Source organism: Salminus brasiliensis, chromosome 1 (genome assembly GCF_030463535.1).
Source record: "Salminus brasiliensis chromosome 1, fSalBra1.hap2, whole genome shotgun sequence".
In the NCBI taxonomy this organism is placed as follows: Eukaryota; Metazoa; Chordata; class Actinopteri; order Characiformes; family Bryconidae; genus Salminus; species Salminus brasiliensis.
The window spans coordinates 26,930,513-26,955,517 of NC_132878.1; the positions used below are offsets into that span (position 1 = coordinate 26,930,513).

Here is a 25,005-nt window from a genome sequence, read left to right on the forward strand (position 1 = left end):
GAGAGAGAGAGAGAGAGAGAGAGAGAAAAGGAGAGAGAGAGAGTCTGACATTTTCAGGTTGAATTGGGAGCTGTATTACACACATCCCGAAAACACCCACGCAAACACTTTAGAATCACACACACACACACACACACACATATACACTCACACACAAGGCAACTTGGCTGACAGACAGACTGAAGGAAAGAGAGAACAGAAAGAGACATAAAAAGTAAACAACAGAAACAGTCACTCACAGTGGGTTTGGTGTGAAGTGCTCTATTCTACAGACAGTTCACAGTGGTGGTAAATGGAACCACAACTATGAAGAGTTCAAAATGACTTTAAAAGCTTCCTCAAAAAACATATTACACCAAAGTGAGATACTGTTTTATTACAGTTTGAGAAGAATTTGGATCTAAATTGTATTTTCAAGAAAATACATTCAAGGGATACATGCAGGGTCATATGAGGTAGAATTGTTGCCCAAGAATAGTTATTATATAGTTATAGCCACTTTTTTGCCATAATCAACATGGCATATAAACATGTGTAGGTTCACTGGTGGATTTGTATAGTTAATAAATCGTCTTCTTTTGACCCCTGGTTCATATCACCACCACTGTAAAGAAATCAGAGTGGGTTCTCTATAGAGAACCGTTTCACAACAACCCCCCCACTCTGAATTATACAGTAAATTTAATAACTGTTAAAGAAAAAGATTCTTGATGCCTAAGCAAAAACAAAAAGCAACAATGAAAAAATGTGAAACGGTTAAGAGAGATAAATACTGATACACAATAAAATCAAAGCTGGAAAGTTTATAGCTATAATAATGAAGTAGAAAGAAGACAAAAAACAAACAAACAAACAAACAACACTGACTAAAGCCCAAGTCACTCACTCATAGACAGTGGTCCAGGCGTTTTCGTTGCTCATGGTTGCGAGCAGCCCTGTGTTGCCATGGTAACTGATCTGGGCTAGATCATGAGCGAGGGCGGAGACTCTCCTTAGCGTACCTACGCTGCTCAGGGTAAGCCAGTACACCTGCCCTCCGGGTGTGACCAGCCACAATGGCGCTCCATTGGAGTCCCGCCTCACCTGAACCGCGCCCGCCTCGCTGGCCGCCACTGTGGAGATCAGCCCAGCCCCCACATAGCTGAAGTTGTACAGGTAGTCCCCGGTGACGAGGCAGCGGGTGTATAGGTGAGTGCCGTTAGGGGCGAACAGGTAAACTTCCTGCTGGGCCACGGATGTTACCTCGTACAGGAGGTCAGAAGTCAGCCGTGGTCGCCTGGCAACCAGAGAGCGCACACGAACGTTGCCCAGATCGGCAATGTAGAGCGTCCCGTTCGGGGACACGGCCAGGGCGGAGGGAGACTTTAGCTTAGCATCCCGTGCATAACCTCCATCGCCTGCAGACAGAGAGAGAGTAGTGTTATATATATATATAATAGTATAAAATAGTGTGAAATTATGAAATTAATTAAATGAATTTCAATAAAAACATTTCCGGTGTAAAACCACCAGCCTTACAGACGACCAAATTTGTCCTACAGGTACACAGGTGTAAAGCTCATTGCAGGTGTAACATTTCCTATACCTGACCTACAGGTGAAAAACTGACTACAGCTGCTTTACAAGTGAGAAACTCACTGGAGCTGCCCAGCAGGTGTACAATTCACTACAGCTACTCTACAGTGTAAAACTACAGTTGCCCCACAAGTGTAAAACATACTGTAGTCATCCTACAGGCATTAAAACCCACTACAGTTGCCCTGCAGGCGTAAAACACCCTATTGCTGTGCTACAGGCACAAAACCTAACTACAGCCGCCCTACAGGAAAATATGTACTACAGTCCCCCTACAGGCATAAAACTTGCTACAGCTGCTCTACAGGCATAAAACTCACTACACGACCCTACAAGAAAAAAACCCATTGCAGCTGCCCTACAGGTGTAAAATGAACTACATCTGCCCTACAGGTGTAATACACACTGAACACATCCTACAGGCAATAAACTCATTACAGCCACTCATAAGGAATAACACTCTCTACAGCTGCCCTAGAGATCAAACTCACTATAGCTGCTGTATGGTTTAGAAGTCAATACATCACACCTGCTTTAACATGAAAAAGACTTGGCTATTAATGCTAGCTGAGACAAATGATCATTGGCATTAGCTTAAAGATTCTCTGTGAAAATGTCAAGCCGCATTTCATGTGCTATGAGTTATTGTGGCCTGGTTCTATGCCTAATTTAATGCAGATACAGCAAAATGTGGACTGGTGCACTGCAGAGCATAGAGAAACTGAAAAAAGCTGGAAGTCGCTGAGCACTGTAGGAACCATCAGTACTGAACGTTGGCGTGTGCTCCACCTTCATTAAAAACAGTGAAATTTTGGTCGCTCCCATTAACAATGGCCTTAAAACTCACCAGAGAAGCAGTCGCAGTCTGGATCAATCTTACAGTCGCACTCGCTGGTCGCCCCGGCAATGGTGGACATTTCCCCGTTGCTGCTGACCTCCAGGATACTACTGAGCTTTCTGTCATCAGTCTGGGCGATGTACAGCACTCCCTGGTGGCTAACGGCGATGGCTTTGGCTCCCTCTAGCATTAAATGTGTGGATGCTGGGCCCGCAGTTGGGGGGTCAGTGATAGCAAGCGGGCAGTGGATTGGTCTCCCAGCAATAACACGGACCAATCCAGCCTCGCTGACCTGCAGCACCAGGTTATTGTCCAACACATACAGGGAGTTATCCAGCGGACTGACGGCCACGTCAGTGGGCCACTCAAGACGTACCTGAGAACACACACATACACATTGCACACACAATGTTGCTGTGATGTCAATACCTTTGAAAAATGTAAATGCTCTTTACATTGTGTTAAATGATAAATAGAGCAATGGAAGTGATCCAAAATGAGCAAAGAATATCATCTAGACACATTAACACTAATTAAAGGGCCCATATCCTACATCTATCTGGTGTCTAATAATGTTTGTGTGGATTTTTTGTGCTTTAAGGCTTATACTGTATAAGGCAATGAGCTCTTTTTATATTTGTTGCCCTGTATTGAGCTTGTTCTCATAACCTCCTCATAACCTTAGTGCGAGTAGGTGGGCATACATTAAGATAAGATAGTCCTTTATTAGTCCCGCAGTGGGGAAATTCTCAAATTCTCATTGCTGTGGGCTAAATAGGTGGATATATATTTTCAATGTATATATTGTGTATATGACCTGTATAGACTATGGAGTTGAAACATCCTGTCAGCACCTCGGTATCGTGCCCTCCCCCAGGGCGATTACGAACTGCTGCCCACATGCCCAAATAGCTCAGGTTTTTGTTTTCGTTAAACTCCCTCTATCACCCAGGCGCTGCCTGTAGGGTTTAGTTCTAGCCCCCTTTGATTCCTGCTCAGCTCCCAACTCCTCCCAGTCCCAGGTTCTGTTCTGTTCGCCATTTCAGTTGTCAGGTTTGAGTTGTTATCACTGTTGGTCACTGTTTGCTGCATTTGGCCTCACTTGCCCCTTCTTGTTATTTGTTCTTGTTAATAAATCTGCTTGCTTTGAATCCATCCTGCAAGTGTCCCATCTTGGTCTGGCCTAACACGACATGACACATCTGACCACACACTTATTCAAAAAAGTGAGGATTTGGTTTTCATAATTTACTTCCTTTAATATTTAGAATTTCATTTTTTGGTTCTGTAAAGTTAACATTTTGAAAATCCAAGGATTTTTCATATGTTATTTTTTGTTATTATTTTTACATTTATTCATTTTGAAGTTAAAGTTCCTAAAATAAAGCTTTTTCTGAAACATCCCCATCTTGGCAACTACTGACACTGTGTGTGAGAGTGTGGATTTGGTGTCAGGACACCAAAGAGGGGTATTATGATAGAAAGTGAGAGAAAAAGAGCGAGAGGGTAAAGGGAAAGAGAGAGAAAGAAAAGAATGTTAGAAATGGTATGAAAAAATGTGTGTGTGTGTGTGTGTACATCTCTTGGGGCTTGGACAGTATTCAGATTCAGATTGAAAAGCGCCCGTTTGTGTGTGTGTGTGTTCAGAATGAAGTGTATAATACCTCAGCATGCTGGAGATTATGCAAAATAGCTGTCTCTTTTAACCAATCGCCTGTGGCCCTGTCACTCAACCCCACTGTAATTCTTATTCACACACACTCTGTAGACGTCTGTGTGTGCAGGCTTTTCATTAACAAAACTATTTAGGCTCTGCCCAGAGACATGTCTTACATTACAAAAGGCTGGCCAACGCTTTAACACACACCTCAGTTTATATCACAATACCTACATTTAGAGTGTTATTTATATTCAACCCTAATGAGAGACCGTAACACACACCTCAGTTTATATCACAATACCTACATTTAGAGTGTTATTAATATTCAACCCTAATGAGAGACCGTAACACACACCTCAGTTTATATCACAATACCTACATTTAGAGTGTTATTAATATTCAACCTTAATGAGAGACCGTAACACACACCTCAGTTTATATCACAATACCTACATTTAGAGTGTTATTAATATTCAACCCTAATGAGAGGCCGTAACACACACCTCAGTTTATATCACAATACCTACATTTAGAGTGTTATTAATATTCAACCCTAATGAGAGACCGTAACACACACCTCAGTTTATATCACAATACCTACATTCAGAGTGTTATTAATATTCAACTCTAATAAATCCAGAAACAAGACAATGACAAGAGGCATATGTGCTGGGGAATACGAGGAACACCTGGTAACAATTACAGAATGGAACAACAGACAAGACACAGGTGACATGTATGACAAAGGGGAGGAGCAGGAAAAGCAAAAAGAGTATGTGGCCCAAGACACAAGGGAAGGTAACCAGGAAGGGAAGACAGAGAAGGCCAAGCCAGAGCAGGGCACGATGTTCTAGAAATGCATAACACGCTCTGAATGCAGCTCTTCTCACACTAAACTTTCTCATTAGATTGAACAGGATCTACTGCAAATGCTTTTCTGCTCCAGATGCTTAAACAGTGGAAACGTCTGGAGGGGAAATCCTCAGCTATAAATGGAATGCGGGCACACACACACACACCTTCAAAAGTTCATAAAATGCTGATTCTCCATCTTTTAGTTCATAGCCTGCAGCATCTTCACACTCTCTTACTCTCCCCTGCCTTCCTGCACCCCTCCCCCAACTAAAATACTCCCACTGTGATTATATTTCTGCATTTTATGATTATCATGCAGCCTTGCAATATACTGTAAACTAGGAATACACTGAGGATTCAGCCACTGAAATGCTGGTGCCACAAATGGGGACATTAGTCTCGGTTAAAGAGTAGTGGATATTTCAAATGTTTGACCAGCTTGAAAGCAGTCGAAACATCAGTATGTGTGTCTAGTGTGTCTGTTTAATTGGTGTTTCTAAAGGTTAGTCAGTGTGGTGAAAGGTTAGTGGGTGTGTAGAAAGTTTACTGGGTGTTTCTAAATTGTACTGGGTGTGTAGTATTTTGGGTGTGTAGAAAGTTTAGTGGGTTTTTCTAAAGTTTAGTGGGTGTTTCTAAAGGTTAGTGGGTTTGTAGAAAGTTTAGTGTGTGTTTCTAAAGGTTAGTGGGTTTGTAGAAAGTTTAGTGGGTGTTTCTAAAGGTTAGCGGGTGTTTCTTAAGTGTAGTGGGTGTGTAGAGAGTTTAGTGGGTGTTTCTAAAGGTTAGTGGGTGTGTAGAAGGTTTAGTGGGTGTATAGAAGTTTACTGGGTGTTTCTAAAGGTTAGTGGGTGTGTAGAAGGTTTAGTGGGTGTGTAGAAAGTTTACTGGGTGTTTCTAAAGCTTAGTGGGTGTGTAGAAGGTTTAGTGGGTGTGTAGAAAGTTTACTGGGTGTTTCTAAAGCTTAGTGGGTGTGTAGAAGGTTTAGTGGGTGTGTAGAACGTTTACTGGGTGTTTCTAAAGGTTAGTGGGTGTGTGGAATGTTTAGTGGGTGTTTCTAAAGGTTAGTAAAGATTAGTGGGCATGAAAAAAGTATGTAAAGGTTAATGGGTGTAGCAAAATGTTACTGGGAGTGTTGAAAGGTTAATGTTTGTGAATTAGTGTTTAGTGGGTGTGTAATGGTGACTGTTTGTGTGTAAAGGTTACTGGGCTTAAAGTGTGGCAAAAGCTTAGTCAGTGTGTTGAAAAATTAGACTTTGTGTATTAAAGTTTGTGGACATGTCAAAAGGTTCAAGTGTGCATGTTAAAAGGTTAGTGGGCATGTTGAAAGGTTAGATGTGTTGAAAAGAGGTGTGTCGTTGAACCAAATTAATATCAGTGCAAAAGAAAACGGCTCACAACTCTAAGCGAGGACAAGCCTTGATGACTAGGACTCAGGATGTTATTGGTGTTCTGGACCAATATATACTGACTGTTAGAAAAGCAGCTCAATAAAACCAAGCAAAGTTGAATATCGTTCATTTAGGGTATGCTCCACTGACCTGGCTGATGTCCATGTGTGTGTCGCAGCTGATCGGCTGGGTGGAGGTCAGTCCGTTAGATCCCATCACTGTGGTGATGATCCCCTTTTCAATCTTCCGGACTGTTGTTCCATCCACAAAGTAAACAGAACCGTACTTATCGACAGCAATGCCTACAGAAGAAAATCAACCAGCAAAACACAATTAATAAATAAAAGACTCAAACCGTAGAGTAGATGGAATCAATAAGATTCATTATGTTTAATGAGCGATGTAATTATGCAATTACATATGATTAGTAAAGCAAAAAATGACTTTAAATCAAGGTACCAAGAAGTTGTTGGGTTTTTTTTGCATGAGGCCACAAAAGACGTTTTTTGGTTTCTTGAAGAACCATAGTGATAAATGACGTGTGAGTAAAGAACCTTTTGAAGGTTTAAAGAGCCTATGCCATGAGCACACACATACTACATAGTATTCTCTACTAACCATTCGACACACCCACTAAGCTTTGGACATGCCCACTATGCTTTATACACAAACACTTACTGTTGGACATGCCCACTAACCTTTTTATGTGCCCAATAACCTTCTAACACACCCATTAGACTTTAAATACAGCCAATAACCTGCACACACAAACACTAACTGTTTGACATGCACAATAATGTTTAAACGGATATTAACCTTTCAACACATTAACCCCACAACATGCTCGAAACCTTCACACACAAACACTGCTTGACACGCCCACTAACCTTGTGGCATACCCAAAAACCTTTACAAACACTAACTATTTGACACGTCCACTAATCTTTACACAAACGCTAACCCTTCAACTAACTGTTTAACACACCCACCAACCTTAAGACACACCCAATAACCTTTAGACCACTCTTAAAGCAGTGTTATGTGATATTGCCATTTCTTGCTCTTGGGCTCCCTCCTCAGTCAGGAAGTGTAATTTGCACTTTGGGCAACCTCTGAAGAAAGACACTCTTTTATGTATTTCTGAACAAGCAGAGAGATACAGAACTGTCACAGAAAGTGAAAGCAGCATACAGCCTGACTTGGTAGAGTGATATTACAGGATTTTACAAAAATATACACAGAGTTATGCAGTGTTTTCCTGCCTGCTTCTACGTTCTAAGTTACATAGTGCAGTTAGCAGCATCCCAAGCCCATATTAGTGACGCTATTCTCTGCTGCTATTTTAAGGTGTTATTTTAAGGATATGTTTAATTCCAAGTGATGAGGTTGAGAAATGGTCATGTAGAAATTATCATGATTAATGATCTGGTTCATACAATGCTTCTACGGAGAGCCAAAAGTGGATTGCTCAAAGATCTTTTTGTGGCAGCTTTCTTTAGACTGTTACTCCAGGTGTCCAAGAGTTAATAAGTCTGCATTGTAACAGTAAGTACAGAGCCTGAAACTGTGTGAAAAATGTGAGAAAGTGACACATTCACACCCCCCACCTTCCCCATCACACACAGACACCATATGCCATATGGACCCTGAAGGACAACTGTTCAAAAACACCTTGTCGTGTTTTTAAAAGGACAAAATCTAAGAGCTTGGGTAGAAAACTGTGAGTGCAGCTTAGACACTTCAGCGCTTTTAGTCTTGATGCTTTAAAGAAAAACAAAACTTTACTTCCTTCATTCTTTACACTATTCTGCCTCCATCATCATGAAACTTAGATTTTTTGCTTAGAGGTGTTTAGAGATGATATTTCTTGGCTGCCAAAAAAAGGCCTCAGCCTGAGGGCGTGAAGAGGAAACAATGATTTTCAATTCATAAGTAAAAAAAAAACACTTTAATGCAGTTTTTCTCAGGACTGTGAATATTTGCTATTTAGCAGTTAGAACTAAAGAATATGAAGAAAGTTTATACACTCACTCAGTTTATATACACTTATAGACACTAATCATCACTAATCAGCTATTAATATTAATAACATACAACATAACATCTAAATGTAGGTATTGTGATATAAACTGAGATGTGTGATACGTGTGGGATTAGGGTTGAATATTAATATCACTCTAAATGTAGGTATTGTGATATAAACTGAGGTGTGTGTTACAGTCTCTCATTAGGGTTGAATATTAATAACACTCTAAATGTAGGTATTGCATGTAACAGTCACCTACAGAGGTCAGGGCAGCTAAAGTAGCATCGCTAACAGTCGAGGACATGAATTTGTGTGTGTCGCCTTCCATCTTTGTCTCTCTCTGTCAAACACACACACACACACACACACACACACAAACACGTGCTGTCCGCGTCAATAAGCCTGTTTACACATATCCCGTTATTAGTGATAATTGGGTGACACATCACTGCCTTAATGAGACTGACGACCTTAATTATCCATCACCATACAGTAATCACCCTGTACTGCCCTTCAACCATGGCGAGAGAGAGAGAGATGGGGGTTGACACACTCAACTTTAAGACTCTCATTATTCCCCATTTTGCATGTCTGTCTTTTTCTCTCTAGCTCTCCATCTTTTTGTATCTCTCTCTCTCTCTCTCGTTCTTTTTCTCCTCTCTCTTTCTTGTTCTCTCTCTTATTTATTCTTATTTCTCTCTCACTCTCGCTCTCTTTCTTGTTTTTGCCTTCCTCTCACTCTCTCTCTCTCTTTCTCTCTCTCTCGGCAGATGGCAGACTGATGATCATGGGTTTGATGATGCTTAACCAGTGAACACACACAGAAATTTGTTTTATATCAGGTACATACTGTTTATCAATATATATATTATATATATATATATATATATATATATATATATATATATATATATATATATATATATATATATATATATCAGAAAATATAAAAAGAAAAAGTACAAAAAAATACATGGATCATGAAAGTGCTGTATTAATCAAATTGTCAAATGCTTGTGTAAAAATATAGACTGTGATATTAGATAAAAACAAACAAACAATAGATTTAGTTTACAGGACAATTTCACAGATCTCGTTTTTCAGAAATCACAGACTTCACAGCAGAAAGGCTAGTAGCTGCCATACCCAGCAGATGGGGTTGAATGTAAGCATGGAGTATCCAGCGATGCTGCTAGCTTTCCCGTTCTGTCTGTGAGCTTTTTGAGCAGCGCTATTTTGGCCCCTGCTCACCATTTAGGGTACGAAACGGAAAACAAGAGGCCAACTTCAGTTCTGCAAACTTTACTTCTATAGCCAGCACTTCTGACGTGCTTTAGATATGATCAGAGGTGTCTGAGAGACACCAGATATCCACTATCCTGATAGACTGGATGTTGTTCTCTACTTATTTTCAAAGTTAGCCGGACTGCTAATGCTGACAGACTTGCTCGCCCACACAGATACGAATCATTTACATGAGACTCATTCATATGCTAACTTTTATGCTAGCTATAGGATTTCTAGGGTGACCTTACACTAAAAAATCTCACGAAGTAGAGCAGTTGACTACTACTGGATCGCAAAACCGTCAAACCACTAAAGCACAAACCTCCAATTAAGGCAGACATGGCGACTAATTTATCAAATAAGCTTTGTTCTAGTTGACCTGTATTGGGCCTAGAGCTGAAGCAGGCTGAAACACTCCTTAAGTCATAGTAAAATGGGTGTAAAATGGGTGTTGACTGGGGCTGAACAAGCAATGTCCTGCTCAACAAAACGTCCTCCATTTTGGTGTAATTAACACCCTAATGTTTGCTAACTTGCCAACCATATATAACTGAAAACACAAGGTAAATGACTACACTTAATAATATTGATACTGGCGAGAGCTCTGTGCTGCACAGCCAGTCACAGCAAACCAGTTCAGAACTGTGGTGGCTGGATCTTTTGAAGCTAACATTGCCTTTAGCAGTAAATACCATGAGCAGTTCTGGTGTACGGCTTCACTGGCAGCAGTGAGGTGAAAAGTCAACTCGTGTTCAGCTCAACTCAGCCAAAGACTGACTAATTTAGTTCCTTACATACTCGCTGCAGTAAAATGAGGCACTGACTACTATCAAACTATAAAAGGGCCTTGATTGGGGCAGTGGGTTATTTGTGTGTCAGCTCCTTTCAACTGAGAAGGGATCTTAGTGAGTAGCATGCTGGCTAAATTGGTTACCATGCTCAGTAAAACCACTGAAAAATGAAAGTGTAGTCTCTCTCTTTTATTACTTTGTTTAGACCCAGTGGGAAAAAATGGACTGTATGTGGACATGGCTAATATTAGCATTTCCTCTGTTTTGGGTCAGAGGTCAGCACAGCCAGAACAGGAGCTCTATTACTCGTGGACTGAATTTCATGCGTCACAATTTAGCTCAAGCTTTATTTGATCCTGACGTTGCAGACGTTAAATCGCACATTGCCGCGAGTCCCATAGAAATAAGAAAGCAGCGAAACTGTTGTGGGATGGATGGGTGACTATAGGAAAACTTCTTCGGTGGTTTTCGGTGCATCACAAAATGAATGCAATGAATTTAAAGCAGGCCATCTTTGCAGCTTAGATTATGCAAATTCCCACCAATTCTATGTGCTAAAAGACAGACAGACAGAGAGACAGACACTCCAGATCTAAGAGCTCAATGTAATAAAATCAAAAAAGCTTAAAGAATAATCCATTCTGATGGGCCTGAACAAAGTTATCTACACTTAAAAGAGTGGAAATGGAGAATATGACTCACTTAAGAGAAGTGTGTGTGAGGGGTAAGTGGAGGAAAATGGATTTTAAAAGCGATTTAAAGGAAAGAGGAGACTTTTAAAACAGCATACTTAACTCTTCTACTCAAACTGGACTGCACCGTACATCCACATCCCCTTTTCTACACCCCTTAATGCACACTATGTGTACAGCACTTCTTCTGAAAATCAAGCGTATTAGCAGGTTTTGGATATAGCTCCATCACTCCAGAGAACACAGTTCTACTGCTCCACAGCTCAATGCTGGGGTCTTTATACCCCTCTATCCCTCACTCAGCATCAGGCATGATGATCTTAGGCTCATGTGCTCATGGCTGCTCCAATCAATGCTTTAGTAAGGAGAACTGACTGTTTAATTGTAAGAGATAATGAGAGACACTGAAACAGGAAATCACGAGATTCAGTAAATAAAAAAATTTTAAAAATCAGTTTTTCATTACATAAAAAAGGGTGTCTAAATACTTCTGGACACGTTTTTACTGCATGTTTTTTTTATGCTATGCCTATATGAGAAATAAGAATTTCTCAGTGGAATGTTCTTCTGCAAATGGGACGTGTGAGTGAGGATCATATTAATAATTATTATTACTAATTAATATAAATATCAATGTTCTGAGAAGGAACTTTTAGTTATGGTTGTGCATTGCTTTACAATTGCTAAGCAACTATATTGTTAAAAATCTTCTTCGTCATCTTCTTCTGTTTTCTTCTTATTATTATTATTCTTATTTTTCTGCTGGATGCAGTTTTTGAGATATTGATTCTGTTCCAACTCCAGATTGTTTGATCTGATTGTTTGATGTGTGCTTCTATACGGCCTTTGGATCAGACGCATGGTTTCAATGAACCAACAGTTTCTGCTAAATTATTGCCTTAGTCAAAATGGGCAAAAATGATGATGCAAATACACTTGTAACACCCAACCATCAATATCAGGTACCACAGCAACAACCTAGCAACCACCTGGGAGACCATAGCAACAGCCTGTATTTAAGAACCCTTGCATTTAAGAGTGGGTGGCATCCCTTAGTTATGCTATGAGGGTAACATCTAAATCAGTACAATCATTTTATATAGAGTAATTACGCTTATTGGTTTAGCAGGTGCTTTTATCCAGCAGCACAGTGAACCAGGCTTAGGGTCATATATACCAATGTGAAAAGCTCTCTCTTGAAAAAGCATGACCAGGCACAATAACCCAATAAAAGCAGCAGCCATAGAGCAAGAGTAATGTGTTTTTTTAGATATACAGGTGAACTCAGAAGGGAATGGTGTGTGAAAGTGGAGGTGAGGAGGAGAGTGGGACCAAAGCTGAAAGAGGATGAGAGAGCTGAAGCAGTGGGATCTAGCTCTATGAGCACGCTGCTGCTCTCATGAAAGAGACTGCCAGGCATCCTGCTGTAGCTCAGCAGCACTGGGGGCTTCTTTTTCCGGCCCTGTGCTGGATGATTGTTGTTGTTGTTGTTTGTTGCTTTGGGTTTGAATGTAGAATTTTCAACCAGGAATGTAACTCTGTTGGTATCACAGAGGCTGGGTTCATTTCCAGGAGGAAGTTGGCTGTGTCTCAATACCTACTGAGACGTCTACATAGGCTGTATTTTAAGCCAACGAAGCTGCCTCAATTCGGCTCCGTTTACAGGTGGTAGAAAACATGCACCTAGAGCGATCAGGTCACAAGTGCTACACAAGCCCCCCGAAAGACATAATCATACCAGCCGACCAAAGAGGCACTTATTTAGTCTGAGGGCACGAGGGCAGGGGTTCAAGTACTTGAAAGACCTCGAGGAGCTGCAATAACAGCTTTCAGTCTGCTGAGGCGAGTTTCCACCAGCTTTGTTCACGGTTTGGGAGAGTTTTTTACAGCTGCGTGGACCATAGCTTTTAAATAGTTTTAGCAGACTAAAGCAGGTTGTCCTGCAGTATCTCCCTGTATTTTGTACTGTATATCCATCCTTACTATAGTTCTAACAAGATGCCCAGTTCCCACTGAGGAACAGCATCCCCCGTCCATGATGCTGCCACCACCATACTTTACTGTTGGGACGGTGTCTGCTGAAGAATGTGTGTTTTATGTTTGTCTTATGAAGGTTTGTCTTATATTTGTCTTATCTTATTATTGAATTTTGGTTAAACGAATATTATTATTATTATTATTATTATTATTATTATTATTATTATCATTAGGTTATTTAGACCCCCCTTTTCCCTCAATTTGGTACTTCCAAATAACCCATCCGTTTGCAACTCCTAGCACTCCAATAAATGTGAACCAACCACTGCCTCTTTCTGAATTGCCGCCAATATGGCATCGCTGGGAAGCCGAAACGCTCAAAGGAAAGCGCTGGGTTCTCGGCTTCAGCGTACCAGCTAACAGATGCCTGTACTGGCCAACAGTTGTATCTTCACTGTAGATAAAGATAATGAATGTTTTTCACTTCACCTGTACTAATATTATGGCTGACATTGCACCATTATCTTTGCACATGTTTTTATTTTTTCCAATATGATAAATTCAGTAAATGATTAGTAATTATGTATCAGAACGTGCAGATGTGTGTCTCTGTAGAGAAAGTGTGCGTTATTAACACCCTTAATCATTATTATCACTACCTGCCATTTGACCAGGGGTGCACTAACCTCTGCATGCAATTGTACTTCTGTAAGCAGAAGGGAGCAAGACGCACTAAGAGATTACGTTTGTATGGTTAGAGTGGATAGATGTATGTGTTATTGACCTGTGAGAGCTGTGAGTGAGCTGATAAGCTGTGCTGTTGCTAAGCTAAAAGGATTAGCTCAGCTAAACCCGCTAGCACCCGATACATATCTCAGTACGGTGGCTGCAAAATCCCAGCAATGGTCAGAATCCATTATATAAAACCCATCTCTGAGTAAAGGTTAACGTATAGTCGGAGAATACAGTGCTGCTAAAGTCACTGCAGCGTTTATGATTTATTAGCATGGCGTTTTTATATCTCCATAGCTCTGTAGTAACTGGCTGTTACTGGCGTCAAGTTAAAAAATCTGCAAGTAAATTCAGCAGTAAAATAGACAGCGGTGCAATGACAACTACCATTGTAGCTTGATGAATAGGACTGTATGAATACTGTATATTACACTGTATGTGTTGTCCCATTACCGCCACTTGTTTAGTCTCAGTCCGGTCCTTATTTCATATATATCATGGAGAGGCAGGGAGGTGTACAGTATATGGCTGCTACGGCCAGTGTTTTACTGCACATATACTGCAGATAAATATAATATGTCTACATGGTTTAATTTTCATTTTAAGGGACCTCACAGAATTCCGATTTTGAGGCTTTTGGGGGGTCTTAATGATTATTTCAGTGGTCTTACATTACACCCCCAGAATTTCACACCTTGCTGAAGAGTGCCTTAGTGCAAAGTGAACTTTAAGTACCGATAATAAATCCAACGACAGAGTCTCATATGCTCATATTGCTATTACGAAAGGGAAGAAATATCCTTGATATTGCTTAGTCACACTGTTAATCCATACAAAGGAAGGTAGTGTGTGTGTGTGTGTGTGTGTGAGTGTATGTGAGCATGTCTGTGTGTGTGTGTGATTTTTGGCTCAGCCTCATTAAGGCCTTGCTAATCTAATAGTGTGCCCACAGCCTCGTTAGTCCAGGTGATTAATTAGGTACGCCGTTCATTTATCTTCTAAAACACCAGCACATCACACGTACGCACACTCACGCACACACACACACACCTTTACTTCTTCCAGTCTAAAGAAGATGTAGACTGTTCATTCGTCGCATGACATAATTACAAGCGGCAGCTTCAGTCACAATTTCGATTCCTGAGTCTTTTCATTATGAAGTAAGAAAAGTGATCAATGATTTCAGTGATCAATGACAGATCAGTACTTATTCTTCTAACGTTTTGATAGTCACTGATCAGCCACAGGAGGGTGTTAACGTTAGGTGAGATATGAATAGGGTTTTACAAAATCTCACCCTGTGCTCCAAACCCTATATGCTCGGTCCTGTGCATGTTTTCCTCTCTGCTTTTTCTGGATCCTCTGAATTATGACTAGGTTTACAAGTCAATCTATGACTGTCGCTACATGGTAGGCTAACGGAACTGACATTCATAAGATAAAACTCACCAAATGAACCAGCAGGCTTTGTCTAATGAGGTTAGTTAACTGTCTCTGGCAGCAGGAGTGCCCAGGTTAAGCAGCTGCTGTTGTTCTATATGAGGACATTATATTAAAAAAACTTTATTTTAATTATTACTCTTTTTTTCACTCCTATTGTTGCCACTTCTTTCATCATTATTGTTGTGTTTTTTTGTTATTTTTGTGGTTAGTGTCATGGCGTGCTAGGCCAGACCAAGATGGGACGAACACTCGCAGAGGTGGAGTCAAAGCAAGCAGATTTATTAACAAAATGAGACAAACAAAAGGAGGGCAAGTGAGGCAAAAAAGCAGCAAAAGATGAATGACAGTGATCAACAAAAACATAAATGTGGCAAACAAGAGGGCGAACCAAAAACAAACCTGGGACTGGGGGTTGAGCTGGGGGACCAGCTACTGAGCAAGAATGGCTCAGAACTGCAGCGTGCTGTCGTGAGTGTGGGTTGCCTAGCTGAGACGTGGGTGGCCAGTAACTCCTGGCCGTGAGCAAGCGAGCCTTGCTGATGACTTGATTGGCAGGGTGACCCGCTCCTGAACGTGGAAGCCAAGCTGAAGCTGACCTTAACACACTGCTAGTCATATGGGGAACCTTTCGGGCGACCTCAAGCTTACAAACGATACAATTCTCGGCACTGAATGGCGATGTTGAGGCTTCTAAAATACCCCCAGTCTCAGGTGAAACACATGAACCCAATCAACATGAATCGACACAATGAACCAAACATGGACACAAATGAGGAGGAAGTCCTTATTTGGGCCTGTGGGCGGCCGCTCGGAATCGCCTCGGGCAAGGGTGCAATACTGAGGAACTGACATTATTGTTATTCCTGTAATGCCATGGCAATATAATACTCATCACAGTAATGCCAATAAATCTAGTTTGAATCTTATACCTAGTAGTGATAAAGGTAAGTCATCAATCAGATTCTCTGTGACGTTGGTTTAGTGCATTGTAGCAGTTTTTCTGGCAATGCTCATAATTTGGATAATTAATGTCCTCGTTATTCAGAGGATTCAGAGACATTTTTGGAGGGCTAAATGTGTGGGGAACATAAATGTTTACCGCAGGGTGAGGTTTTGTTCATTTCTGTCATAGAAACAGCCAAGTGCTGCAGCCTTCTAAGTGTTGGTTATGTCATTGGAAAATCACAGGTTCGATCCTCTGTGATGTCGCAACCCTTCGTGACCAGGCTTTAGTCTCTCTGGGTGGGTAGAATGACTCTCCCTCTGCTCCCATCACCCAGCACAGTTCACTCAGTGTGATGCTAGCCAGCATGGGCGTTTGTTAGCTGACGTAACATGGAGTTGGGGGGCTTGACTCACCATCTCTCAAGACGCATGGAAGACAAGCATCCAGATTATTCTTTGTTCTGGCAACAAAGTGGTGGAAAGAACTGGCCTTGAGTGTCCGAACGGCAGAATCGCTTGCTGTCTTGAAACCTCAACTGAAGACACACTTCTTTCAAGAGTACTGGATTTGCATACATAGTGCATAACATTTGCACTATGATTATTTGTACAGCTGTACAGATGTTAATTTTTTGTCAGAAAGAATTTTTTATCATTATATCTGGACATAATCATTTGTAAATAGACGTCTATCCAGGCTACACATGGGTATGCAGTATTCATACCTGTACAAGAACAGATTTCTGAATACTTTTAGTCTACTTTTAATGTATTATACTTTATTATAAGTATTCTTCAGTGTATTTGTGTAATACTTGTTAACAGTCTGTGTGTTTGTTACATATCATACTTGTCATACACCAAGTAAAAGTCCTTGTATGCGTAACAAACTTGGCAAAATAAAGAGAGTCTAATTCTGAAAAGCACTAATATCTACTAAAGGTTAGTGTAGCGTTAGATCTTGTCTTGTTCTTCTCCTTGGATTTTGCATGGAACGCCCTCAAGTGACCAATCGGACAGGCGACGGCAACCGATTTTATCGGCAGCAGGGTGTAGGGGAATGTACACACGCTCTGGCGCAAACAAATCACCCAAATGAATCACGTTCATTGTGCAAAGGCCTAGGAGCAGCACTGACGGACGGGTGTGGGGAGGGAGTGACAGTGATAGAGGGGCGGGGCTAATGGATGCTCCGCCTGATCTGCCAGGAAAGTGTTATCATTTATCATCCCCTCTCTCTCTTTCTCTCTCGTTCTGTCTCTGCTTTTTTTTTCTCTCTCACTCTTCACATCCCTCTTCATCGCTTTCTCTCTCTCCATCCGTCTTTGCCTGACGCTCCCCGGAGAAACAATCTGGCTGTATAAATCTGAGGGAAGGTGGGGGAACAGCAGCTGAAGACTGATCTGATCCGCTGTAGCCTGGAGACTCGCTCTGACAGACTGGTATCTTTTTGATCCTGACAGGCAGAACGTATGTGCTACAAAGAAAATATACACCAGTGCTGCTTCTCTGATGCTGCTTTTCCTTTATGTTAGGGTGTGTGTGTGTGTTTAAGTTTATTTATTCATTTATTTTTTTATTTGTGTGAACGGTACAAATACATTACCAGCACGCGTATTCCTACTACACTCTTAAGCTAAAAGCACTTTTGGTTCCATGAAGAACCATGTCTGCAGTAGAGATGTGTGAGTGTGAAGAACCTTTAAACTGGTACAGGACCAGTTTACAGGACCAGTTTTTCACCCTCATCTCTATTCCACACATGGTTCTTCATGGAACCAAAAGTGGTTCTCCTCTACGGCATCCTGCAGCCTCCTTCTTTTTCGAGTGTAATGACCCAGGTTTTGCTTATGTGTGGCGCACGCTTGTGAAAGTGGATAGGAGTGTCTCCCTCACCTCTGGGGCTGATTAGCGAGGCCTCAGTGGCCTTGCCCCCATCTCCGCACTGGTTGGGGTGGAATGGAGTACACTGTTCTCCGTTTCCGGCCAAAACTTCAGCGTTCCGGCTTAGATCCCGCGGCTCAGTCACAGCCTTCAGCCTCAAAACTCTCCGACTGCTGCTGTCCGACACGTACAGAGCCTCACTCACTGGATCCAGAGCCAGGTAGTACTTATGAGCCGGACTGGTGCTGAAAGACAGAGAGAGAGAGAGAGAGAGAGAGAGAGAGAGAGAGAGAGAGAGAGAGAGAGAGTTCTGTGTTGTGTTCTTCTAAAGCTACTGTCACACACTCTTTATCAGAAAACTCTGTTTTCTGGGAGCTTTAGAGTCTCTGCTCTGTCAAACACACACATACACACCTGAGTAGTGGGATTCTCTCCTGCTGCTTTGGTGGATTAGATATAGACATACACACGCACACACGCACAGACACACACACACTCTAAAACACAGGATTATGGCCCTGTGCTGTAAGTGCACTATAGAGCCGGACCCTGTAGTGCACTGCCAGTGTCTCTCTGCAGGAGGCGCCATCTCTAAATCACATTAAAGGAAGCGGATCAGTGTGATAAAAGCCGAGCTTTACAACACGCCACCCTGATTCACCTTCAGCAGCAGCGAGGGTCTGAGAAAATGAATTTACAGCTAATCTAGGACAACACCACACACTCACTGAGCGGATTTACAATTCTGCACATTATGAATTATACAGTACACAGGTTACACACACACACACACACACACACACACACACACACACACACTCTCTTGCATACATATACAAACACAGACAGGGAGTGGATAAAAATGGACGCATCCATAATAATAAGGTGGGGATTCAACAGCATTGATTTTGCAATGTCCGATTGTATTACAGTCGATTATATTCATTCATTTTATGGCTAAACAAAAATTCTCAGGCTGTTTTCAATAACAGTCACAAGTGGCAATATGAGTCCAAGCACTAATCAGTTAATTCAATTCAATTCAACTCAATATAAGTTTACTCATATAGCACTTTTTACAACAAATGTCACACAGCAGCTTTACAGGGATCCGCATCCAAGCCTCTTTAGAGCAAGCTAGTGGCAACAGTGGCAAGGAAAAACTCCCTCGAGAGGAAGAAACCTTGAGAGGAACCAAGACTCAAAAGGGGAACTCCTCTGGTCCACACCAGATAATAACAAAAATAGAGAGTCAGCATTCATCAAGAGGCCTCCTTATGTTATGGTTGAAGTTAACTACAGTAATAATGCAATTAATCGTGAATCACTACACAGAATAAAGAAATGCGTAATCGTGTGATTAACTACACAAAATCATGCAATTATGTATGATTTACTGCATAAAATAATATTATTAGTTTGACCTAATGTAATAAGTCGCAATTAACTATGCAGAAACAATGTGGTTAATCATGATAACCTACGGTGAATAGGAAGGTTCAACTACATTGAATAATTAGACATGATTAACTATAAAAAATGAACTATACCCAAATAGTGTGCTTAAATGCAAGTAATGTATGATAACCTACACAGAATAATGTGACTAACTGTGAGTAACTAATTCACTTTTAACAAACTCAGTAGCATTGTTTAAGATTTTACATTTAGTGTCAAGTTCTGTATGCTGTAGTGCCCCCTGATGACCAATCTGGGTGAAATGTAACATGCCACATTTGAATCTCGTAGATTTAAGTCTCGTATTTCTACCTGTATTCGTCTCTGTTTTTCTGTTCAATCTAAATACTTTGTTCATATTTGATTACATCTCACACTTGCTTTCATTCATTTACCAATGCGTTAAGAGTGCTAAGAATGTGTGCCTGGATATGAGGTACAGATACAGGTGTGTGTCCTTGTAAGTGTGCTTTCAGCAGGAAACGTACCTGTGTCTGATATCTCGGTTTCTGTACAGCAGAAAAGAATGGCAGGAAAAAAGAGAAAGAGAGAACAGAAGAGAGGAGAGGAGTAAATGAGTGAAATCAGGGAATATTGTTTTTCTCACAGCTCATCATTAAAGTGCTCATTAAAGACCCTCACAGATCTCGCTTAACAGCATGACACTCTTTAATTCTTACACACATAAGAGCCAGTCTGATAAAGATGCAGTCTCTATGGGGAAAAAGCCATAGATACTTTCTATTCCTGTTAAGAAGAATCAAAAGATCTCACTGATATGTTTTAAAAATGAAGAACATGCCAGTGTATATTTTCAATGTAGCAGATGTAGCTGAGTGTAATATTTTACTATTGATTAAAAATCACTTTCTTTAGTGTTCACATTCACTGACAACTTGCTACTGAATCACAGCAACAATTATGCCTGAGTTAATGAATGTGATTATTTGTGCGGTAATGAAAAGCTAACAATTCAGAATTACTTACAGGCTCATAAATGACAAAAGGATTTGCACGCTAATAAAGGAGAACGCTATTATTTACCAGTCAACAAATAACATCTCTACTACAAAGCTGCTAAAAAATTCAAGTTCATTTTCCAGATTAGCATTAGCTTTAACAGAAAACTAGACAAATTTAGATGAGCCGCGGTTCTAAAATGAAAGTTGGTGTTGTGTGTTTACTCAAGAAACAGGCAACAACACACAAACAAAAACAAACCAAAACTGCAACAACAACAGTAGCAGCAAAAACTTAATATCTGATCATCTCTATGCTGAAATACAGCCCTGTACAAAAGTCTGAAAAAAAATATGTGAAGCTATTTATGTAGACAGTTTATTAAATAAAAACACAATAATAGTAAAAATCATTTCAACATCAACAACATATCAATAACTTTACTGACCCAAAGCATGTTCTGACCACTGACTTTATGTTTATTAGGGTTTATTCTAATGTTATATAGAGTTTTACACTAAACACTCACTGACCACTGACTTTATGTTTATTAGGGTTTATTATAATGTTATATAGAGTTTTACAGTAAACACACTCACTGACCACTGACTGTATGTTTATTAGGGTTTATTCTAATGTTATATAGAGTTTTACACTAAACACACTCCCTGACCACTGACTTTATGTTTATTAGGGGTTATTATAATGTTATATAGAGTTTTACACTAAACACACTCACTGACCACTGACTTTATGTTTATTAGGGTTTATTCTAATGTTATATAGAGTTTTACACTAAACACACTCCCTGACCACTGACTTTATGTTTATTAGGGGTTATTATAATGTTATATAGAGTTTTACAGTAAACACACTCACTGACCACTGACTTTATGTTTATTAGTTTATTATAATGTCATACAGAGTTTTACAGTAAACACACTCACTGACCACTGACTTTATGTTTATTAGGGTTTATTCTAATGTTATATAGAGTTTTACATTAAAAAACACTCTCTGACCACTGACTGTATGTTTATTAGGGTTTATTCTAATGTTATATAGAGTTTTACAGTAAACACACTCACTGACCACTAACTTTATGTTTATTAGTTTATTATAATGTTATACAGAGTTTTACAGTAAACACACTCACTGACCACTGACTTTATGTTTATTAGAGTTTATTCTAATGTTGTATAGAGTTTTACAGTAAACACACTCACTGACCACTGACTTTATGTTTATTAGGGTTTATTCTAATGTTATATAGAGTTTTACAGTAAACACACTCACTGACCACTGACTTTATGTTTATTAGGGTTTATTCTAAACTCTGCAGAAATATAATTTTTATTAACTGACTTGAAACTGTATTTTAGCTTGGGACTGACCTAAGCTCCAGGATGCTGATGGTGAATCCATTGGGCATAATTCTCCGGATGAAGTTGAAATCTCCGACATAAATGCTTCCGTCTGATCCACATGCTAAGGCCACGGGAGCGAAGAGTTTCCGGTCAGCTGCTGGGCCGTTGCAGCTTGGACACGCAATTGGACGCACTGCCCCTGTTCCCATCACAGTGGAAATGAGAGGGGGCTGCTGAGAAATAAAGACGTTCTCCCCATCCCCTTTGTGAAGTATGCCTATAAAGAGAAAGAGAAAATATTGTCACAGAAATATAGTTTTGTTTATCAATATCTAGTTTGTTTGTCAGATAACTATAGTAAGAGAATTAGAGAAATATAGAAATATTGTCAGAGAAATATTGTTTACTGTTTAATGTAGCTACCTTTTCAGCTGGAGTAGTCAACATCTAGCTAACATCAGCTTGAGTAAAGTAGTTGACCTTAGGTAGAGTAGTTAACATTTAGCACTAGATAACATCAGTAAAACAGCTAACATCTATCTATCATCAGATGGAGTTAACATCTGTCAACATTAGTTTAAGTAGTTAACATATATCAACATCAGTTAGAGTAGTTAACATCTGGCTAACATCATCTAAAACAGGTAACATCTAACTAACATCCATCAGCTAGGGTACTTAACATCAGCTAGGGTAGTTAACATCAGCTAGAGTAGTCTAGCAAACAAAATCTAGCAAACATTATCTATAATTCCTATAATAGCCAACATCTAACTAACATTAGTTAGGGTAGTTAACATTAGCTAATATGGGCTAGATGGCCTAGTTTGTAAAAAAAGTTTCAGTCATGTCCTTCATGTGTCCTTGCCAAAGCTCATGTTAAAGCACTAGTCTTCCAGAGAAACAGAGTGTAATCTAAATGGTTTCCTCACAAATTTAGCATGATTAGACATGTTAGCCTGTCTGGCACACAGTAAAGTAGAATAACGCAAATACCGGGAGATTAGTTTCACATCATATGTGAACCTGAGTAGGACATTCTGAAAACTAAAGGTACAATTCAGGGTGGTTTGGTGTGGTGTTTGTTTTTCTCACCACTCTCCAGGTTGAGTGTGTGGTGTTTGTCCAGTGCCCACCCGCCCAGGTGAGAGGAGATCAGTTCGAATCCCTGCAGCTGAGCCGTCCGCTTCTGCCAGATGATGAAGTCTGGACATGACTCATATTCATACCCTACAGAGACTGGACCAAACACACACACACACAGATATTAATATCTTGCCATGATGCGGGTCCATACATATATCCCAACTAAGCATTTATGTAATAGTAAAATGTCCCAAATTGTGTATATATATATATATATATATATGTGTGTGTTTATGTGTGTGTGTGTGTGTGCCTAAGTATGGCTAAGTTAAATGTCTTATATGTACATATGTATCTACATTTAGTAATACAATTTCCATTTGTACTGGAAATGCCCTAACAGCACATTTCTGATTGATCAGTCTGAGTGAAGAAAAATGATAGAAAGAAAAAGGGAAAGTCAGAGAAAGAGAGAGAGAGAGAGAGAGAGAGAGAGAGAGAGAGGAAGGAGAGAGATAACGAGAGAGAGAGAGAGAGAGAGAGAGAGAGAGAGAGAGAGAGAGAGGAAAGAGAGAGATAACGAGAGAGAGAGAGAGAGAGAGAGAGAGAGAGAGAGAGAGAGGAAGGAGAGACACATATGACATGGTTTAGTCCAAACTGGACTAAAAGATAACTGCATAAATGAAAGCCTTTGCTTAGCACTGCTCACTGTGGTGTGTGTGTGTATCTTGGCAAGAAATGGTCTTGCAGACAACAGAGAGTGTGTGTGGAATTCTAATGCAACCCGAGCGTCATCTCCAACCGTGCAGAGAGGCTGTACATTACTCACAGGTAAATGAAACAAATCAGCACTATGCACACACACATACACACACACACACACACCAATTCACCTCATTAACACACATACACACACTCTTATAAATCTTCAACACACGTACACACTCATACTCTCTCACTTATGGACCCCCTTTTAGCCACGCCTTTACACACATTTTCACACCTACACCCTAGGCCAGGGCTATATATTGATAATGACCCAAAGAGGGAGTCAAGAGCTTACTCTTAATGACTGAAATGGAACTGATGAGAAAATAGATTCGTTTACTGCATATAATTCATGTTTACTGATAGACTTTGATATGTTGTAGCTCATGGTATACCAGTTCTATAGCTCTACAAAACACACACACACTAACCCAGCGCCTGCACCAGCCCGGTGACCTGCTGCCCATAGACGTCAGTTTTGTTCCAGGAGAAAACGTAGATGAGGTTTGGAGAGGCAGGAAACCACTTAGTGACCAGTGTTCCCTCCACACTGATGGACAGGTGGACTTTAGCCAGGCCCACCGGCAGCAAGGAGTGTGTGAGGATAACACGCAGGAGAGAGCGATAACCCGGAGAACGAGAGGAGAGGTAACTGAGCCTCAGAAAACTTCCAGCTATCTCTATCTCCTCTTGAACAGCCTAAAAGAGAAACAGAAAGAGAGAGAGAGAGAGAAACCTAATATTATTTATATACTATATTATTTAAAACAATATGAATAATATTAAATAACACCTGTTCTGTAATTTCAGGTTATTAATCCAAATAGAACCTAATTCATGACTCAATTTGACATGGTCAAATTTGTGCAGGTGTTGCTGCACAGTAGAACAGTGAACCATCACTTCAGAGTCTGCTAAATTATCCTAAAGGTCTTCTATAATCTTTGACCCTGTTTACACCTGGTCGTTTCATGTGACTAGTATCTGCATTGTATCCTGATAAGATTTTAACCACACGCATTTACACTTGGTAGTCAAATTTCTCTAGGAGTTTTGGTTGTGGAATGTGTCCTGGAGAGACAGAGGTGTTTACACTGCTATAACATGTGGCTCGAATGCGTCTTCGACCATCTGCTGAAGTGGTTTGAGGGATCGGTTTTGGATCTGGTTTAAATAAGTCTTGGCTGGGCCTATCCAGATAAAATCTTGATACTGAAGACGCATGAAGTGACCAGGTGTAAACAGGGTATTTGAATAGCCTTACTAGCAATCCTAC

General features: G+C 40.4%; 1 protein-coding gene across 1 annotated transcript in view; it reads right to left on the minus strand.

Annotated features, from left to right (window-relative positions):
* Positions 1-25,005, minus strand: part of tenm1 (teneurin transmembrane protein 1) — a 178,203-nt gene that overhangs the window by 16,517 nt on the left and 136,681 nt on the right. Inside the window, exons 18-25 of the mRNA XM_072676606.1 lie at positions 24,161-24,428; positions 22,971-23,114; positions 21,903-22,152; positions 20,037-20,057; positions 18,103-18,335; positions 6,464-6,615; positions 2,423-2,789; positions 887-1,397 (exon numbers count right to left, since the gene is read on the minus strand). Of these exons, the coding sequence (XP_072532707.1) occupies positions 887-1,397; positions 2,423-2,789; positions 6,464-6,615; positions 18,103-18,335; positions 20,037-20,057; positions 21,903-22,152; positions 22,971-23,114; positions 24,161-24,428 (1,946 nt within the window). The remainder of the gene's footprint in view (positions 1-886; positions 1,398-2,422; positions 2,790-6,463; positions 6,616-18,102; positions 18,336-20,036; positions 20,058-21,902; positions 22,153-22,970; positions 23,115-24,160; positions 24,429-25,005) is intronic.